Raw genomic sequence first — 15,204 nt, forward strand, 5'->3', positions numbered from 1 at the left:
TAATTACTTACTAACATCATTACTCATATTACCATGCTTTGTTTCTTCCTTTCCATTTTCCCATAACAAAAACATGCAAGGTTGATATTGGTAGAGCTTTGCCTTACGTGGCCTTCTTATAGGTGGCGAAAAACTATTTAGACTTGATAAATAGTGAAGGACAAAAACACGTGCGCACAGACACATTTTTGTGATGCAAAAATGCAATACCTATTGAACCACAGGCATGTGAAAGGAGAAGCTAACCTTTCTTGCTTCTTGTGGCGAGTAAGCTCTCACAAAATTGACGCTAGGTAGGATGTGGACGGAAACGGAGATGAGCAAGGCCCCCATCAGAGAGTTCAACGGGCGACCAACCAAACGGCCAGCAGCACGGGCACCCTCACTAGTTCTGCGTGGATGCCCATTACCTTCTCCCGACCTAGCTAGAGGGGGAGCGGAGCGGATTCACGTTGTGCATGCAGGCAACGTCCTGTTGTGGAAAGCCCACCACCAAATTACTCTTCCTCCATTGTATACAAAACATATTTTAAACACTCACATTCTTTGCCTGCTGTGTATACAAGAGTACTTTTGAAATGTACTTGGTGCATAATCATTGCAATAATGGAGACATCTTCATCTTGGAGGGTACTGCACAATCTCCTTAAGCTCCATAGCCAGAGGGGAAGAAGAGCAGTAGATGCGTTTTACAAACCCTAACCCTAGCAGACCCTCAGACCTATAGCCGAAGCTGAACGTGAAGGACACAGACCTAATACCTTGAATCAGCAAACTGCTGCCAGGTCCTGCAGATTACCAAAACCCACTCCAGCTAAACACCTTTTTAGACCTAGCTCTTCCGGCAGGTTGCCTGGCAGTTGTTTGAAACATCAAAACTATCCACATGATGCTTTAACCTTTAGGCATTACAAGAACACCTGGTAGGCCTAGTGCAAAGATGGCTTGCCTCATTGTGGCCATGCAAGCAACTTTTAAACTTGTAGGCACCATCTTTGACCATACCACTGTCTCAGCTTTGAAAAAAAATATCAAAAGAGAAAACATGGCTGCACACGATTGCCTACTCCCATTCCTCTGCTTAAACAAACCCAAACGGTTGCAGGTAGAAAGGATAGTGGCCCTAGATATACTTGCTAGTAAAACTTTGGCCTGTTATTCCCAAAAGCGCAGACTCGCTTTTGGGAAAAACCACCTGTTTGCTTCCAGGACTCCGGAAGTAAAAACTGCTTCTTGGAAATAATGTAAAAATTGCCCTTGCCATTCATATAGGTAAACGTTTATGCTCCCAGCTCCCGTGGTGGCGAGCTTCTTGCAAGATCTCAATTAAGATTCTTGTTTTTCATCCGAGGACTCTTGTTGAACCGCCGAAACTGCAACCTGTGGCCGTGATGTGGGGGCTGGAAGGCGCCCAATTTCATCAACCTGAGGTAAAATTTTGGGAGGAGGCCGAGCTGGTCTCGGTAGAAGGCGTCCCTTCTTAGTAAACCATTCAGGCTTAGTCAGGGCCTTCAAACCTAGCTTAGTATAATGAACTCGAGTTACACTCCCTCCGGCAGCTTCCACAGCTGCCTTCGCCTTCTGCGATACTCTACTTACCTGCAAATATGAACACATGTTAAATTGAACTTTGTGTGAAACATAATCCACAATTTTTCCCCCCTCTCAAGAAAAATATTATTCAAATATGTCGTCTTATTGACATTATTATGCTATCCTACCCCTCTTTATGTTGATTAAATCAAGTAGAAACCAAAGAAAACATAATTGTATGTCTTTTCTTTTTGGCAAGAAACCTCGAAGTGCATAGGTAAAGAAAAAGAATCCGCCCCAGCCCCTAGAAGCTTCACGCCATCCTTAATCTGTTTTCCAACTAGGCCTGCATCCTGCAGCAATCAAAATAATTCAATTCTTTCATAAGTCCGTTATTCGAATGGAGAACTGCAAGCGTGATACATTTCAATGGAGACTATCAACAAGCAGAAGTACCTTCAAAGTCTTCATTGTGATTAGCTGCGCTGAATCTAGAACTCCTTTCTCCACAGACTCCGTGACCGTTTTGAGATTAAGTGGCTGCAAACCAAGTGATATTGATAAGTGGGTGACTAAAACCAGCCAAAAAACAAGCCATAGTTCACAATCACAAGACTCCCAGGTATTCACTCACTCATTCGGAAGGGGGGGAAAACACCATGCCAGCTTCAATAACGCAGAAATTTTCCAAGTTACACGTAACATGCAGATGTTATTTACAAGATCAAGCCTTCAAAGTGTACTGTGACAGCTCTTAGAATGGCATACATTGGAGTACATCGTGCCGTACAAGTTACAAATTACAAATATTATATTTTATGAACAACCTTACCCTATGCAGGCAAAGAAAGGTCAAGCACAAAATCCAACACATTAGTACACATCAAAAATTAGATTATGAGGCTATGAAGCTATAAGGTACTCATAGAGCAATATGTAAATAACTAACCACAAAATCCATGAATTAGCAATCACATCTCTTTGTTCGTAAAAGGATTCACTCATGCCACCCTAGTTTTGCTTTCTAACATGAGTTTTGCTCATGTCATGTTGCATGCGCGGAATGCCTTGCTGTACTGATCCACAGCCCTAAGCATACTTAAGAATAATGATGCTAATTACTTATGATTAAGACACAGAGGAGAGAGAAGAAGAGAGAGATTAGGTGTCAAGTTTTCTTTATTCATATGGTACAAAAAGGTGGCTTATGCTTGTACATGGCCGAGGCTTGTGGTCAGCCCATAAGGGTTGACCCATAGCCCTTCTACATGATGCTTTACTGATTCTATGAATGAATGATTACTGAATTCTCACTTGACGTAATGCTGAAAATGACTGAATGCTTTATACATGGTTGGGAGCCCAGTCGGCCAGCTAACTCCTTGTTGGCTGCTGCTTGCTTGGACAAATGACTAAGCATTAAATGCTGCGATCTTCTGCCTTGCATGAGTACACTTTGTGATGCAAATGAGCCAGATTCATTTGAAGAGGCTCATGAGGATGAGCATTGGATGCAAGCCATGCAAAATGAGATGGATTCTATCCATAAAAACAGCACTTGGGTTTTGGTAGGCTTGCCTGCAGACTGGCTGCCCATCATGGATGGAAAGTGCATCAATTGGACATAAAATCAGCTTTTCTCAATGGGGATTTGCAGGAAGAAGTGTATGTAAATCAACCCATTGGTTTTGTGATGCATGGTCATGAAAACAAAGTATGCAAGCTTCGAAAAGCACTTTATGGTCTCAAACAAGCTCCTCGAGCTTGGTATGAGAAGATACATACTTATTTGGCCACACAAGGATTTTGCAATAGTCCAACGGAAAGCACCCTCTATGTGAAAGAGGATCATGGCACTTTGATTATGCTCATTCTTTATGTGGATGACATGTTGCTAATTGGGAATGATATGGATAAAATTTTAGCATTCAAAGCTGAATTGCAATCGTCATTTGAGATGACAAATTTAGGATTGTTGCATTATTATTTGGGCATATAATTTGTGCAGACAAATGTTGGGCTTTATGTACCCCATCAAAGTACATTCAAAAGCTGTTGCAAAAATTCAGGTTTCAAGATTGCAAGCAGTGGACTGCCTCATGTATTTATGCAACACATGCCCAGATATTCAGTTTGGGGTTTCCCAGTGTAGCAAATTTATGCACAGCCCAGGTAAAAAGCATTGACAAGCAGTGAAGCAGATCTTCCGCTATCTTCAAAGCACCCTGGATCTTGCGTTGGTATATCCTAAGGGAGGCAGCTTGCATACGTGCTTACAATAATTCGGATTGGGCTAGTGACTATGATACACGGCAGTCGTCCAATGGGAATTGTTTCTTTTTGGGGCATTCATGCATATCATGACTCAGCAAAAAGCAACCCAGCCACATCTACTTGTGAGGCTAAGTACATGGCAACCTTTACAACCACAGTGGATTGTGTATGGCTAAGGAGATTGATGTTTGATCTTCGTGAGTGTCAACAAACACCCACCACCATACTCACTGACAATCAGAGTGCTATAGCCGTGGCACGAAACCCAGTGTTTCATGCACACACTAAGCACATAGAGATTCATTATCACCATGTCACAAAGAGGATTCATGCAGGGGTGATCACATTATCTTACTGCTCTACAAAGGACAATGTTGTAGATCTGTTCACGAAGGCATTGCAACGAGAGAAGTTTGAAGCTTTCTGCAAAGCTTTAGGCTTACTCTGTTGCCGACCTTGTACAAGTTCACATTGCCACTACAAGGGGGTTTATTGACATATATACTATGAACTATGCCACATATGCTATGCGTAATGCCACATGTGAACACACGCTAACCAAGGGCACTTTTCTCCCTTTGGGTTTTTGCCCTTGGATATTAGGTGTGAAAGGATACCACACATTTTATTGTATTATGATATTGTGGAGTCAACTCACTTTGCTCCACATCTTTGTATCCTATCTACTTTGAGTAACAATTATCATCTCTCTCACTCTCTTGAGAGCTTGCTGTTGTGTACCATGTGTGTGTGTGTGTGTGTGTGTGTGTGTGTGTATTCGTGTTCTTTGTTTCTCTGAAATCCTAACTCCCAACCATATGTTACACCAGAAGTGTTTGATGTTTCAGATGAACAGTAGCCAGACGTGGTAGACGAAGTAGAAGTCATTGAACCTGAGCAAATCCTTCTTCATCGTGAGAAGCATAGTTCCGATCGAAGACTCCGTCAGTTCTATACAAAGTTCCGAGATCAAGATACCCACGAAGCCGTTTGGCTAGACAAGGAGTTCTTTCAAGAGTACCCCCAGTTGTTGGAAGCTATTATGAATCTGTCACCAAGCTAAGCAGGAGGGAATGTCACATGCACTCTACATTATAGTGCATGGTGAAAAGATGGCTCATTATCATCAGTGCAACATTGTATAGTATTAGAACCCTTTAGGATGACATTTGTCGTACGCCGTAATCCCGTTGTAATCCTTAGTCCAAGATATGTCAAGCACGAGCTACATAGGTCATTCCTAAGCCAAAATGAGTAAGTCGGTCAGTTAACAGCAGTCGTGGACCTCTGTACTGCTGGCCGACTGGATGTATGCAGTCGTGGGCCTCATTTATTGCTGGCCAACTGCTCATGCAGTCGTGGAGGCCCATCAGTGCTGGCCGACTGCTCACATGGAGCATATAAATAGGCCCCATGCCCCCACCACTTCCTCATTCAGTTTTTTGCGGGATCTTATGTATAGAGAAGAGTTCACACCTATCTCTCTATGTTTCTTGTGCTGTCTATTTTCTGAATTCTACTTGTTCTTGTCTACCCAAGTTTGGTTATCATTTTCGTTGCATATTCTGACAGAGGAGAGAGACCCCAAAATACAAGAGGAGATCTTGCTTATTAAGTTGCTTAGAAATACAACTTGGCCTTTGCACCATGCCAAATGCCTTCTAGCTTTGCCTTTAAATAGGTGAGCTAGTGGACCATAAGTCCATTCACACACACACCCTTCTCCTACCCTTTTACATGACCTTAGTCTTTTAATACCCCCCCTCAATACCAACTATGAAAAAAATTGGAATAGGTGGTATTGGACATGGGTTGCCTTTATAACATTAGGCGTACAAGGTTAGGAATATAGGTGGTGTTACATTGAGATTTAAAACAATTTCTCAGTGGAGTTAGAGGCTGATGCAAAGTTAGCCTCTGACTCTTTGTTAGGACATTTAGAAGTGATATGCCCCGTTTGTTTACACTTGTTACATTTCATCTTGTTGGGATATTTGATCCAACAATTATTTGCCAAATGACCTACCTTTTTACAATGGGTACACCTTACTTTGCTCACTTGATGTGACAATGCTTGTTCGATATTCAATGGAGTCGATGCATTTGAAGATTCAGCTCCTCCCTTTGGCCTCTTTTCTTCATCAAGACAAGATTGAATGACTCCTTCAAGGGTGGGATTAGGTATGTTCTTCAGGGTGGTGACTAAGGTGGGGTACACTTTCTTGACTACTTTTAACAAAACAGCCACTGCATCATCTTCATCCATTCTCGCATTCACTAATGCAAGTTGAGCCATAAGGCCCTTCAAGTGAGAGATAAAGGCTCCAATGCCGTCTCCCTCTTTGAGCTCCAAGCTGAAAAATTCAATTTTAAGTGAGATCTTGGAATTCTTACCACGAGCTCCATAGAGCTTGTCAAGCTCATCCCATTTCTCCTTTGCAATCAGAAGCTGGTCCACATGGTGAATAAGAGCCTCATCAAGATGGAGCATGATGATGGCTTGTGCCCTCTCATCATCTTCAATATCTTCAGCCTTAGTTCGATCAATAACCTTAGTGCCGGAGATGAATGGCCAAAAACCTTTGGACATCATCTTGTACTTGACAAGAACTTACCAAGTGTGGAAGCCCTCTCCTGAGAACTTCTTAATTTGGGTGTTTTCCTTTGACATTGGGTATTGAAGGGAGATTACAAGAGTGTAATGGACTGATTTATGAAGAGGAAAACCAGAAAATTTGTGATGTTTTGGCTTAAGTAGAAAGAGAATGGCTTATGAGAGTGCAACAACCCTTAATCAAGCCAAGGATGTTGCATAAAAAGGAGATTAAGTTGATGAAGCTTATGGTTTAGCACTTCGGGTTTGTGCCCAACCACTAATTCTGATGGAGATGAGCTTCATTAGTGTCAAAGAACACTTTCTTTGGTGATTAAGATCACCATTAGTGTTTAGCAACACTATTAGTGCTTAAGAGCACATTTTTAGCATCTAATGACACTTGCATTGGTGATTAGATTCACCATTAGTGTTTAAGAACACTCTTAGTGTTTAGAAACACTCCGTAATGTCGAGAGGCTCCCCTTTGCTGATGGCTACACCCACCAATAGTGTTTAGCAACACTTTTAGTGCTAATAAGTACACTTGGGAATGTTGAACACTTTGATGAAGCTTGATGAAGTTTGATGAATAAGACTTATGAACACCTCATGGTGTATGCCAACAACTTCAGAGGATCTAGAGCAAAAGCACTTTCAAGAAGCACTTAAGTGATTAAGGTTAATTAAGCCAAGATTAGTGAAAAAAACCACTATTGTGAAGCTTTTATTGAAGCTTCCATGGCTTCCTCACAGGGGGACCCTGGTCTTTTGCATCTTACACACGCATCGAACAACCATTGAGGCTCATCTCTGGGCTGTAGGACCTTGAGGCTTAGGGCTTCAAAAGCCCTAAGCTTGTGTGGATTTAGCTTACCCACAGGCTGTGAATGGATGTACGAAAACCAGCGCTACAGAAATCGTGCGCTGGCTTGCTCAGAACGTAATGACGCGGCCAGGAGAAGAGAAACCCTACAATTGACTGTACGAAACTGAACACCCGGGGGTATGCTTCATCTTCCTAGTTGGAATCAAGCCAAGATATGGCCTCCACAAACTGCTGGAAGACCTCCACCGGCTGGGGGTTCTTCTCCACAAAAAGTGAAAAGTGGATAACCTAGTCTACACCAACCAAAATGTGACCTAATCTACCTGAGCTCTAGATACCATGTTGAGAAAATGTGGTGCTCATGCTAGATTCAAACATGTGGAGGAGAGAGACCCCAAAATACAAGAGGAGATCTTGCTTATTAAGTTGCTTAGAAATACAACTTGGCCTTTGCACCATGCCAAATGCCTTCTATCTTTGCCTTTAAATAGGTGAGCTAGTAGACCATAAGTCCATTCACACACACACCCTTCTCCTACCCTTTTACATGACCTTAGTCTTTTAATATATAAGTGGGAGACCGAGTTACATGTAGTTGCATGTAGTTGCATATATCCATCCTCATTTGCATCAGCCCTCTCATGTGCATTCTCGTTGGCATGAGTAACATGTGCAATACCTACATGGCGAGATAATTTCAGCCCATTATGCATATGCTCATTATGCGAGAGCTCAAATGGCAATGTCCTTCGGCTTACACACCGATCACTATCACCAACATAGCAATCACCACGAGAATCATGTGGAGTAGATGCATGACAAGAAGGCTCTTCTCGTTGCACAAAAGATTTCAGCTTGCGAGAGATGGGCCACCTGGTTCAATGCAAGGAGGATTCTTGAAGCATAGTTCACCCGCATAATCCTAAAAAACATCAGTTTTGTGAATCAAATATGAAGTGCCAAATCCTTTGGCTTCACTCCCAATTCTCGTGCCATGGAATTCATAGCAGCCAGCCTCTCCTTCAAAGACGCTTTATTATCTAGAAAGAAAAGATTACAAACTTCACAAGCTCCCAAAGCCAAATGTCCTTGCACAATCCACTAAAAGCAATATCAAACAGATGTTCTTATTAACGGACTTCCCCCATTAGTGCCTATACTATCTCTCCCTCTACTCATCTCTTGCAACGCACCAACAAGCATGGACAAGTCCCTAGAGCAATAGGACCAAGATATGCAGTACAAAGTGAATACATGACTAGTTCTTCACACCCCCATAGAGTTCGTAGGAGTTTACCAAGCCAAACACAAGAATCTCATACCCAAAGGATTCATAGCAATTCACCTTGCACTACGAGTTGATAGAAATGATTTTCTTCGCATGGAGGATGTACCACCAGCAAGTCTCCAACTTAGTTCATGTGACAGTAGGTTCAGCAATAAATGAGGGTTTCAATTGAATTAGGATTTTTGCAAACTAGAATTTTTGCAAATTAGGATAAGTCAAGATTTTTGCAAATTAGGGTTTTTGAAAATTCAGCAATTCCATGTGTAGGTGCAAGTAGCAGAAGCTACTAACAGGCCAAAAAACCTATTTTTGTTGAGAAAAATCTAAAAATTAGGTTTTGCAAAATTAGAGTTTCTGCAAAAATTAGGGTTTCAAATAGATGCCCATATCAAGAGTAGATAGACTTATGGGATTTTGTCGGCAAGAGAGACCTCATTCAACCACCTCTCAAGGGCCACACCTCCCCCATAAGTGCAAAGGGCCAAATGCCCACGTAGATTTTCATGCCCATATTCATTAAAAGGCAGCACAATCCCAAACTCCCTAATAAATTGTCAGTCCACACTTTAATAAAGCATGAATCAAACTTATCCGCTCACACTTTAAAGTAAGTGTGAACCTGCAAAAGATAAAAATAAGCCATAACTCTTGTATGCATAAACAGAGGTTTAGACAATACTGACAAGTTACCACCCACAGAAACACATTAGCAAACAATTGCACACGCACGGTTCACAAGCGGGCGTCCCCTACTCCAATTTGAGCACACAAACCACACATTTCACCATTTGGTCCATCTGCATTTTTGGAGCCACTTCTATAGGATTGTCACTCCATAGAGCGGCCAGATTTGTGCCATGTTCACATGGGACAAGTCTGGTGTCCCATGTGAAAGGGCCAGACTTTTGGTGTCACATGGATGGGAGCCAGATTCGTGCCACCCGTGTGTGACCAATACTGTGTCACATGGACGGGAACCAGTTTTGTGCCTGTGTGTGACCTGCTTCGTGCTATATGGACAGGAGCTTGTTGGTGCCACCCGTGTATGGTCAGGATGGCGTCTTACCTATGGGATTGTCACTCCATAGGAAGACCACGATATATATTCATATTTCTGTCACGCCAATTTTGTGCCCGACAGGAACTGAAAGGGAGATTTCGCCCATTATATGTGCATCTTACCTATGGGATTATCACTCCATAGGAAGACCAAGATATATATGTCAGAATACGCAGCGAAGATGATGACCAGATCTGGGAACACAAGCAAAACGCAATGCAGAAAATCACAGCACAAGAGAGGAGAGAGATAGATAGAGGCGTGTAACTCTGCTCTGTATACACAAAAGAATCCCGGAAAAGGGACAACAATGACAAAGGGGACTGGGGGCCATTTTATATGGCCCCCCAATAGCAGCCCGCCTCCTGTAGAGCAGCCGACAGGACACAAAAATCCCCACGACTGTAAAATGCACAATCGGCCAGCAGCAAAGGGGATCGGCCAGCATCAAGGAAGTCCACGACTCATGCAAATCAGTCGGCGACCTCCAGAGTCTCCACACATGCAGTCGGCCAGGTTCAAGGTCCTCCTGCCACTACAAGACTGCCTCCCATGCCACAGAAAAATAGGAAAAAATGGGAGAAAAATACGGAGAGTGGGGAAAAATGAGAAAACACCTAATAAGGGCGAACACACCCACAACAAAGGCCCTAGTGTATAAAAATAGACAGGACATGACTTCTAACACCCCCTCTCAGCTCCTGGCTGTGAAACCAACCACAGGGAGCTGGGATGCCGCCTGAGCAAATCCTGAGATAGCGACTTCGTGAAGAGGTCCACCGTACTGTCCTTCGTCGAACAGAACTCTAGCAAGATGTCATCAGCAACGATCTGTTCATGAACAAAGTGCCTCTGGATGACCATGGGTTCCTCCAGTGGAAGCCCAATCCTGCAATGCAACCTCTGCAACCTCACCACCTCACAAGCAGCATCACAAGCAGCCCGATACTCTGCCTCTGTCGTCGATAAGGCAAAAGATGACTGCCTCTTACTGCTCCATAAAACTGCTCCTGGGCCTGAAGTAGATCTCCTCGTGTCCGGATCTCCTCCCCAAACTGAGTCACTCCCACTGTGGAGTCGGACTCCATCAATCAATCCCCCTCCTGTGTAAAAGAGTCCATGATCCTTCGCATGCCGCAGAAACCACAGGATACGCAATCCTGCCTCCCAAAGAGTCATCTGCAACCATGAGCTCAACAGCCTCATCAGGAAGCTCACGTCCAATCTGGTGTCCATCAACCAGATCAATGAACCATTCTGCTTCTGAGTCAAAGAGGCATCACACTGCTCACAAGGATCAAAACCTAGTACGATGCAAAGCCTAGTCCCGGAAACCTCCTAAAGACCACCCAAGGCCTTCTGAAACCTGTCAACCACCCCCTCTGAATCCGGAACCACAAAGCCTGGAGAAACCACCTCCTTCTGCAAGTAATCAACTACCACCTGCCTGGCTTTCCGAGAGGTCCCCGTGGAAAGAACATCCTCATCTACAGGAGGTTCTTTGTCCCGAATACTACGAGACATCAGAGCATAAGTTACTTGTTCAATTTCCTCTGACTGACGAACACAAGAACCACAACATCAGTACTGAAAAGTTCTTGCCAACTGCTGCCATCAACTAGCAAGCTATCCACCATCTTGTCCCGGAAAGCCTGCACTTGCAGCGTATCCACACTTAGAGGCCATTACCAGACTGCCACTCATCACAAACCTGAGGACCTGGGAGAGAGTGCTGAAAGCTTGTAAACTCCATTCTCCACTCCGCCTTCCCAAACCACCTGGCCTGTTGCTTTGTCCCGGAGAGCAACAAAATGCTCATCAAACACCACCCGTACGCCAGTCTTGCAAACCTGATGCACTGACAACAAATGAAACCCAAGTGACCGAACATACAACACCGAAGAGGAATGCTTCCCCCCTCTGCCATCGGGAACCATCTCCATCCTGCCCTCATTGTGAACTGGGATAGTGGATGTATCCCCAGTAAGAATGTGAACAGAATACTTGCAGAGATCCTGTATATCTGAACGGGAAGGAGCCATGTGCTTGAAAGCACCACTGTCTAGAATCCATTCCCGAGTATCCGTTGGAGAATCCTCCAATCTCCTCCCTACCCGAAGAAAATGAAACATCGGTGTCCATCACCTCCAGGTGCACAAAATCCAGAGTTTTCATGATTGCTGCTGAGGAATCTTCACCCTTCTCGGTCTTCCGCTTGGGACACCGCCTCCAATAGTGACCTTTCTCGCCACAATCATTACAGGTCCTCTCTGCCTTTAGTTTCTCGCGGTCAGTAACGGACTTCCTCTCAGAAGACTTCTTCGACGAAGCCTTCCCTTTGCCCGTGTTACGGCCTTTCGACCGTAAGGCCTCTGAACCTCCGCTGTGAAGAGGGTTCATAAAACGTTCCTCCTGGTCCAAGACCATGCGCACAAGCTCCTCCCACGTGATGGTGCTGAGCCTGCCACTGGTAATCAAAGACAAGTAAAATGCTGAGTACTAAGAGGGCAAGTGTGACAGCAACGTTATGGCCATGTCCTCTGACGATATCTCCTTCCCAGCCTGAAGAACTTCCTGCTGAAGAGCAAGCAGCTTGTTAATATGCTCCCGCATCGTCAACGACTTTGCAGGGCTCATAACCCCCATTTGTACTTCCAAGGAAATCCTCTTCATGGGCGATACCCTGTTGTAAAGAGAGGCCAAATGCTGCCATATACCTCTCGCCTGTTGGGGTAAAGGCGTTATGCCCACCCTTATAGTGTGTACAAGCCCATAAGTTATAGTACATAGTACACTTAGTACTTTTAATGTACTAAGTGCACTATGTGTACTAGTGCAATATACATGTGTGATAGGGGAGTCACACACTCATGCCTCATGAGTTGACTTATCCCCACAACTCTCTCTCTCTCTCTCTCCCTTGTGCTTCTCTGTGTATGTCTCCCATGAATGAACTCTAACCCTAACTGTTTCTCCCCATCAACTGGTATCAGAGCTGGTGCCCATTTGAATCTCTCTGCTGTGCTGGTGCCCATTTGAATCACTTGTCTTAAGCAGTGCTGCTCTCCCAGGCGCAGGTGGAGAAGAAGGCGAATGGTGGCCCATGCAGGTTAGTCAGAGCAGCAGCAGCCAGCGCACCAACAACGGGCGTTGAGCCATAGGCGAAAACAGCAGCTGGTGCGGTGAGCGTGGAGGCGAGCGAGTGGCGAAGGCAGCAGCGGCGCCCTCAACTGACGTGCAAACGTGGCGCTGAGCGTTGGCGAACAAACGCTAGGCGAACGAAGTCCACAAAGCTGTGACGTCGTCACGTGCGCTAGCGAGGAGGTCGAGCGTGAGCAGTGAGCCGAAGCGAAGGCTTTCGATCGTAGACCTGCGAAGACGTCAACAAACATGCGTATAGCGCCGGGCGTAGATGCGCTAGGCGAAGGCTACTAAGGTGAACTGGTGGCGTTGGGCGTTCAACTGGCGGACTGGAACAGCTACGCGACTGCCCGCACGCAGGAGGCTCCCGTGTCCAACAGCACCTACTCGTCTGGAAACATAATAGAAGGCACTCTTTTTGCACCAACAATCAGCAGCAGCATCATCATCCCACACAACTGTGTGGGAGAAGCCTTAACCTGCAACCTGCAAAACCTACACAGAACAGCAGGAGCATCAGCACCAAATTCATCAACCCGCCTGCAAATCAGAGAAAAATTAGAAATTACAAGGTATTTGCCTCATTTTTTTTTGGGATTTGCAATTGAGCAAGTACAATCAACAATTGAGCAAGTACAGGTGCCCAATTGCTCAATTTTTTGAACAAAATTGGCAAAATTGGGTGACATTGGTCACAATCAGGATCAATTTGCAAGAAATTGGTCAAATCAGGATCAATTTGCAGGAAATTGGATGTCGAAATTTGGGGCTTTTGATGTAATTGTGCAATTAAGCACTCATACATGCTGTATGATGTGATAAATCGCACATTTGGGCAAAATTGCAACAAATTGCAGCAAATTGCAGTGCAAATCAAGGGGCTTTTGTGCCGATTTGGTTGATTTGCATGCAGGCGATCGCATTTGATGCTGTGGATAATGTGTTGATGCCTTACAAGCACTCAATGTGCCTGTAAATCAAGGGGCTTTCATGTATTTGATGTATATGTGGCCAGGGGGAAGCATCGTGAACACTCAGGATGCCTTCATGTGCGTCAATGTACCATGTATGATCAGAAATTGATCTTAAATCAAGGGGCTTTTCAAGTTTGAATGCTTGTTGAGCTTGGCAAAGCAGCAGGCAAGACATTTATGCCTTGAATCCTCAGAAATCAGCTTGCAGTCAAGGGGCTTTTGCCCAATTTCTGTTCGGAACTGTTGTATGCAGTGTACAGGACTGTAAAAGTCTGATTTTCACTCATTTGGACAGCCAGGAGAGCATTTATTCCTATTGTACCTGCTGGTACAGATTTGGCACAGCTTTGTGCATGTTTTGGCATGGCTGTACACTGTTTTGAGTGACCAAAAGGTTCAATTTCAGCTGCTGAACTTGCCGGTACAGGTTTGGTACATCATTGGTGAGCACTTGGTACTGTTGTACAGTACTTTGGAAGGGCAAAAGAGCACATTTGAGGTGCTGTCCAAAATCTGCAGCAACCAGATTTTGGTGTTTTCATCACATAAAGTGGGAGAAAAGTTGCATTTGTGCTACCGCAGTGGGAGACAAAGCTTGGGAGAACAACTGTGAGCACTTTGTGTGCTTTTGGTGCAGTGTTTGCACACTTGCAGGGAGTCAGGCATTAACAGGTTGCATATTGCTATGGCAACCACAAGTGAGAGCTCTTCATTGCTTCACATCAAGAAGCTTGAAGGCTCGCATAATTATGATATTTGGCAAACCCAGTGCTACAATGTGTTGCTCCAGAAAAAGCAGCACAAGCCTATCAAAGAAAGGGGTGTGATGCCCGCTTCTCTTACTGCTGAAGAGTGGGAAGATATGGATGAGCTGGCAAGATCTACTATCATGTTGTCTGTGTCAGACTCATTACTTTTCAGCATTCGTGAAGAGAAGACAGCTTGGGGAATGTGGCAGAGATTGCAGGACTTGTATGCCCAACAAAGTGCCTCAAGCAAAGTGTATTGGTTGAAGAAACTCATAGGTCTTCAGATGAAGGAAGGGGCATCTATGACAGCCCATCTCAATGAGTTTAATGGTATTGTCAGCCAGGTCATCAATCAAAAGTTGGCAATGGACGATGAGTTCAAAGCCACTTTTCTGTTATGCACTTTGCCAGAGAGTTGGGACACATTTAGGACAGCCACTAGCAATTCGAATGCTATGCTATCATATGCAGATGTTGAGGGTGCACTTCTTCAAGAAGAGATGAACAGGCAAAACAACTCTGTTGGAAAGTCCAATGCAATGAATGCACGTGGGAGATCCCAACAAAGGGGTAAAAGCCAAGAACGGGGAAGGAGCAAGTCTCGCTCCAAAAAGGATTTGGAATGCCATTATTGTGGCAAAAAGGGACACATTAAAAAGCAATGCTACAAATGGAAAAATGATCAAAAAGAAAAGGGAAAAGGCAAAGACAAAGAGAAAGATGAAGCCAAAGATGTAAAGCCAAAGGGCAAAAGTGGAGTCAA

The 15,204-nt window shown here is 44.3% G+C and overlaps 1 protein-coding gene across 1 annotated transcript in view; it reads right to left on the reverse strand.

The window, feature by feature from the left end:
- Positions 1-863: 863 nt before the first annotated feature.
- Positions 864-15,204, reverse strand: part of LOC147636140 (Ribosomal protein L18e/L15 superfamily protein) — a 76,583-nt gene continuing 62,242 nt past the window's right edge. The window contains exons 2-4 of the mRNA XM_086801589.1: positions 1,990-2,073; positions 1,797-1,886; positions 864-1,599 (exon numbers count right to left, since the gene is read on the reverse strand). Of these exons, the coding sequence (XP_086657715.1) occupies positions 1,327-1,599; positions 1,797-1,886; positions 1,990-2,073 (447 nt within the window). The 3' untranslated portion in view covers positions 864-1,326. The remainder of the gene's footprint in view (positions 1,600-1,796; positions 1,887-1,989; positions 2,074-15,204) is intronic.

This window comes from Cibotium barometz, chromosome 8, assembly GCF_041138505.1.
Source record: "Cibotium barometz isolate CiBa-2024 chromosome 8, ASM4113850v1, whole genome shotgun sequence".
NCBI classification, from domain to species: domain Eukaryota; kingdom Viridiplantae; phylum Streptophyta; class Polypodiopsida; order Cyatheales; family Cibotiaceae; genus Cibotium; species Cibotium barometz.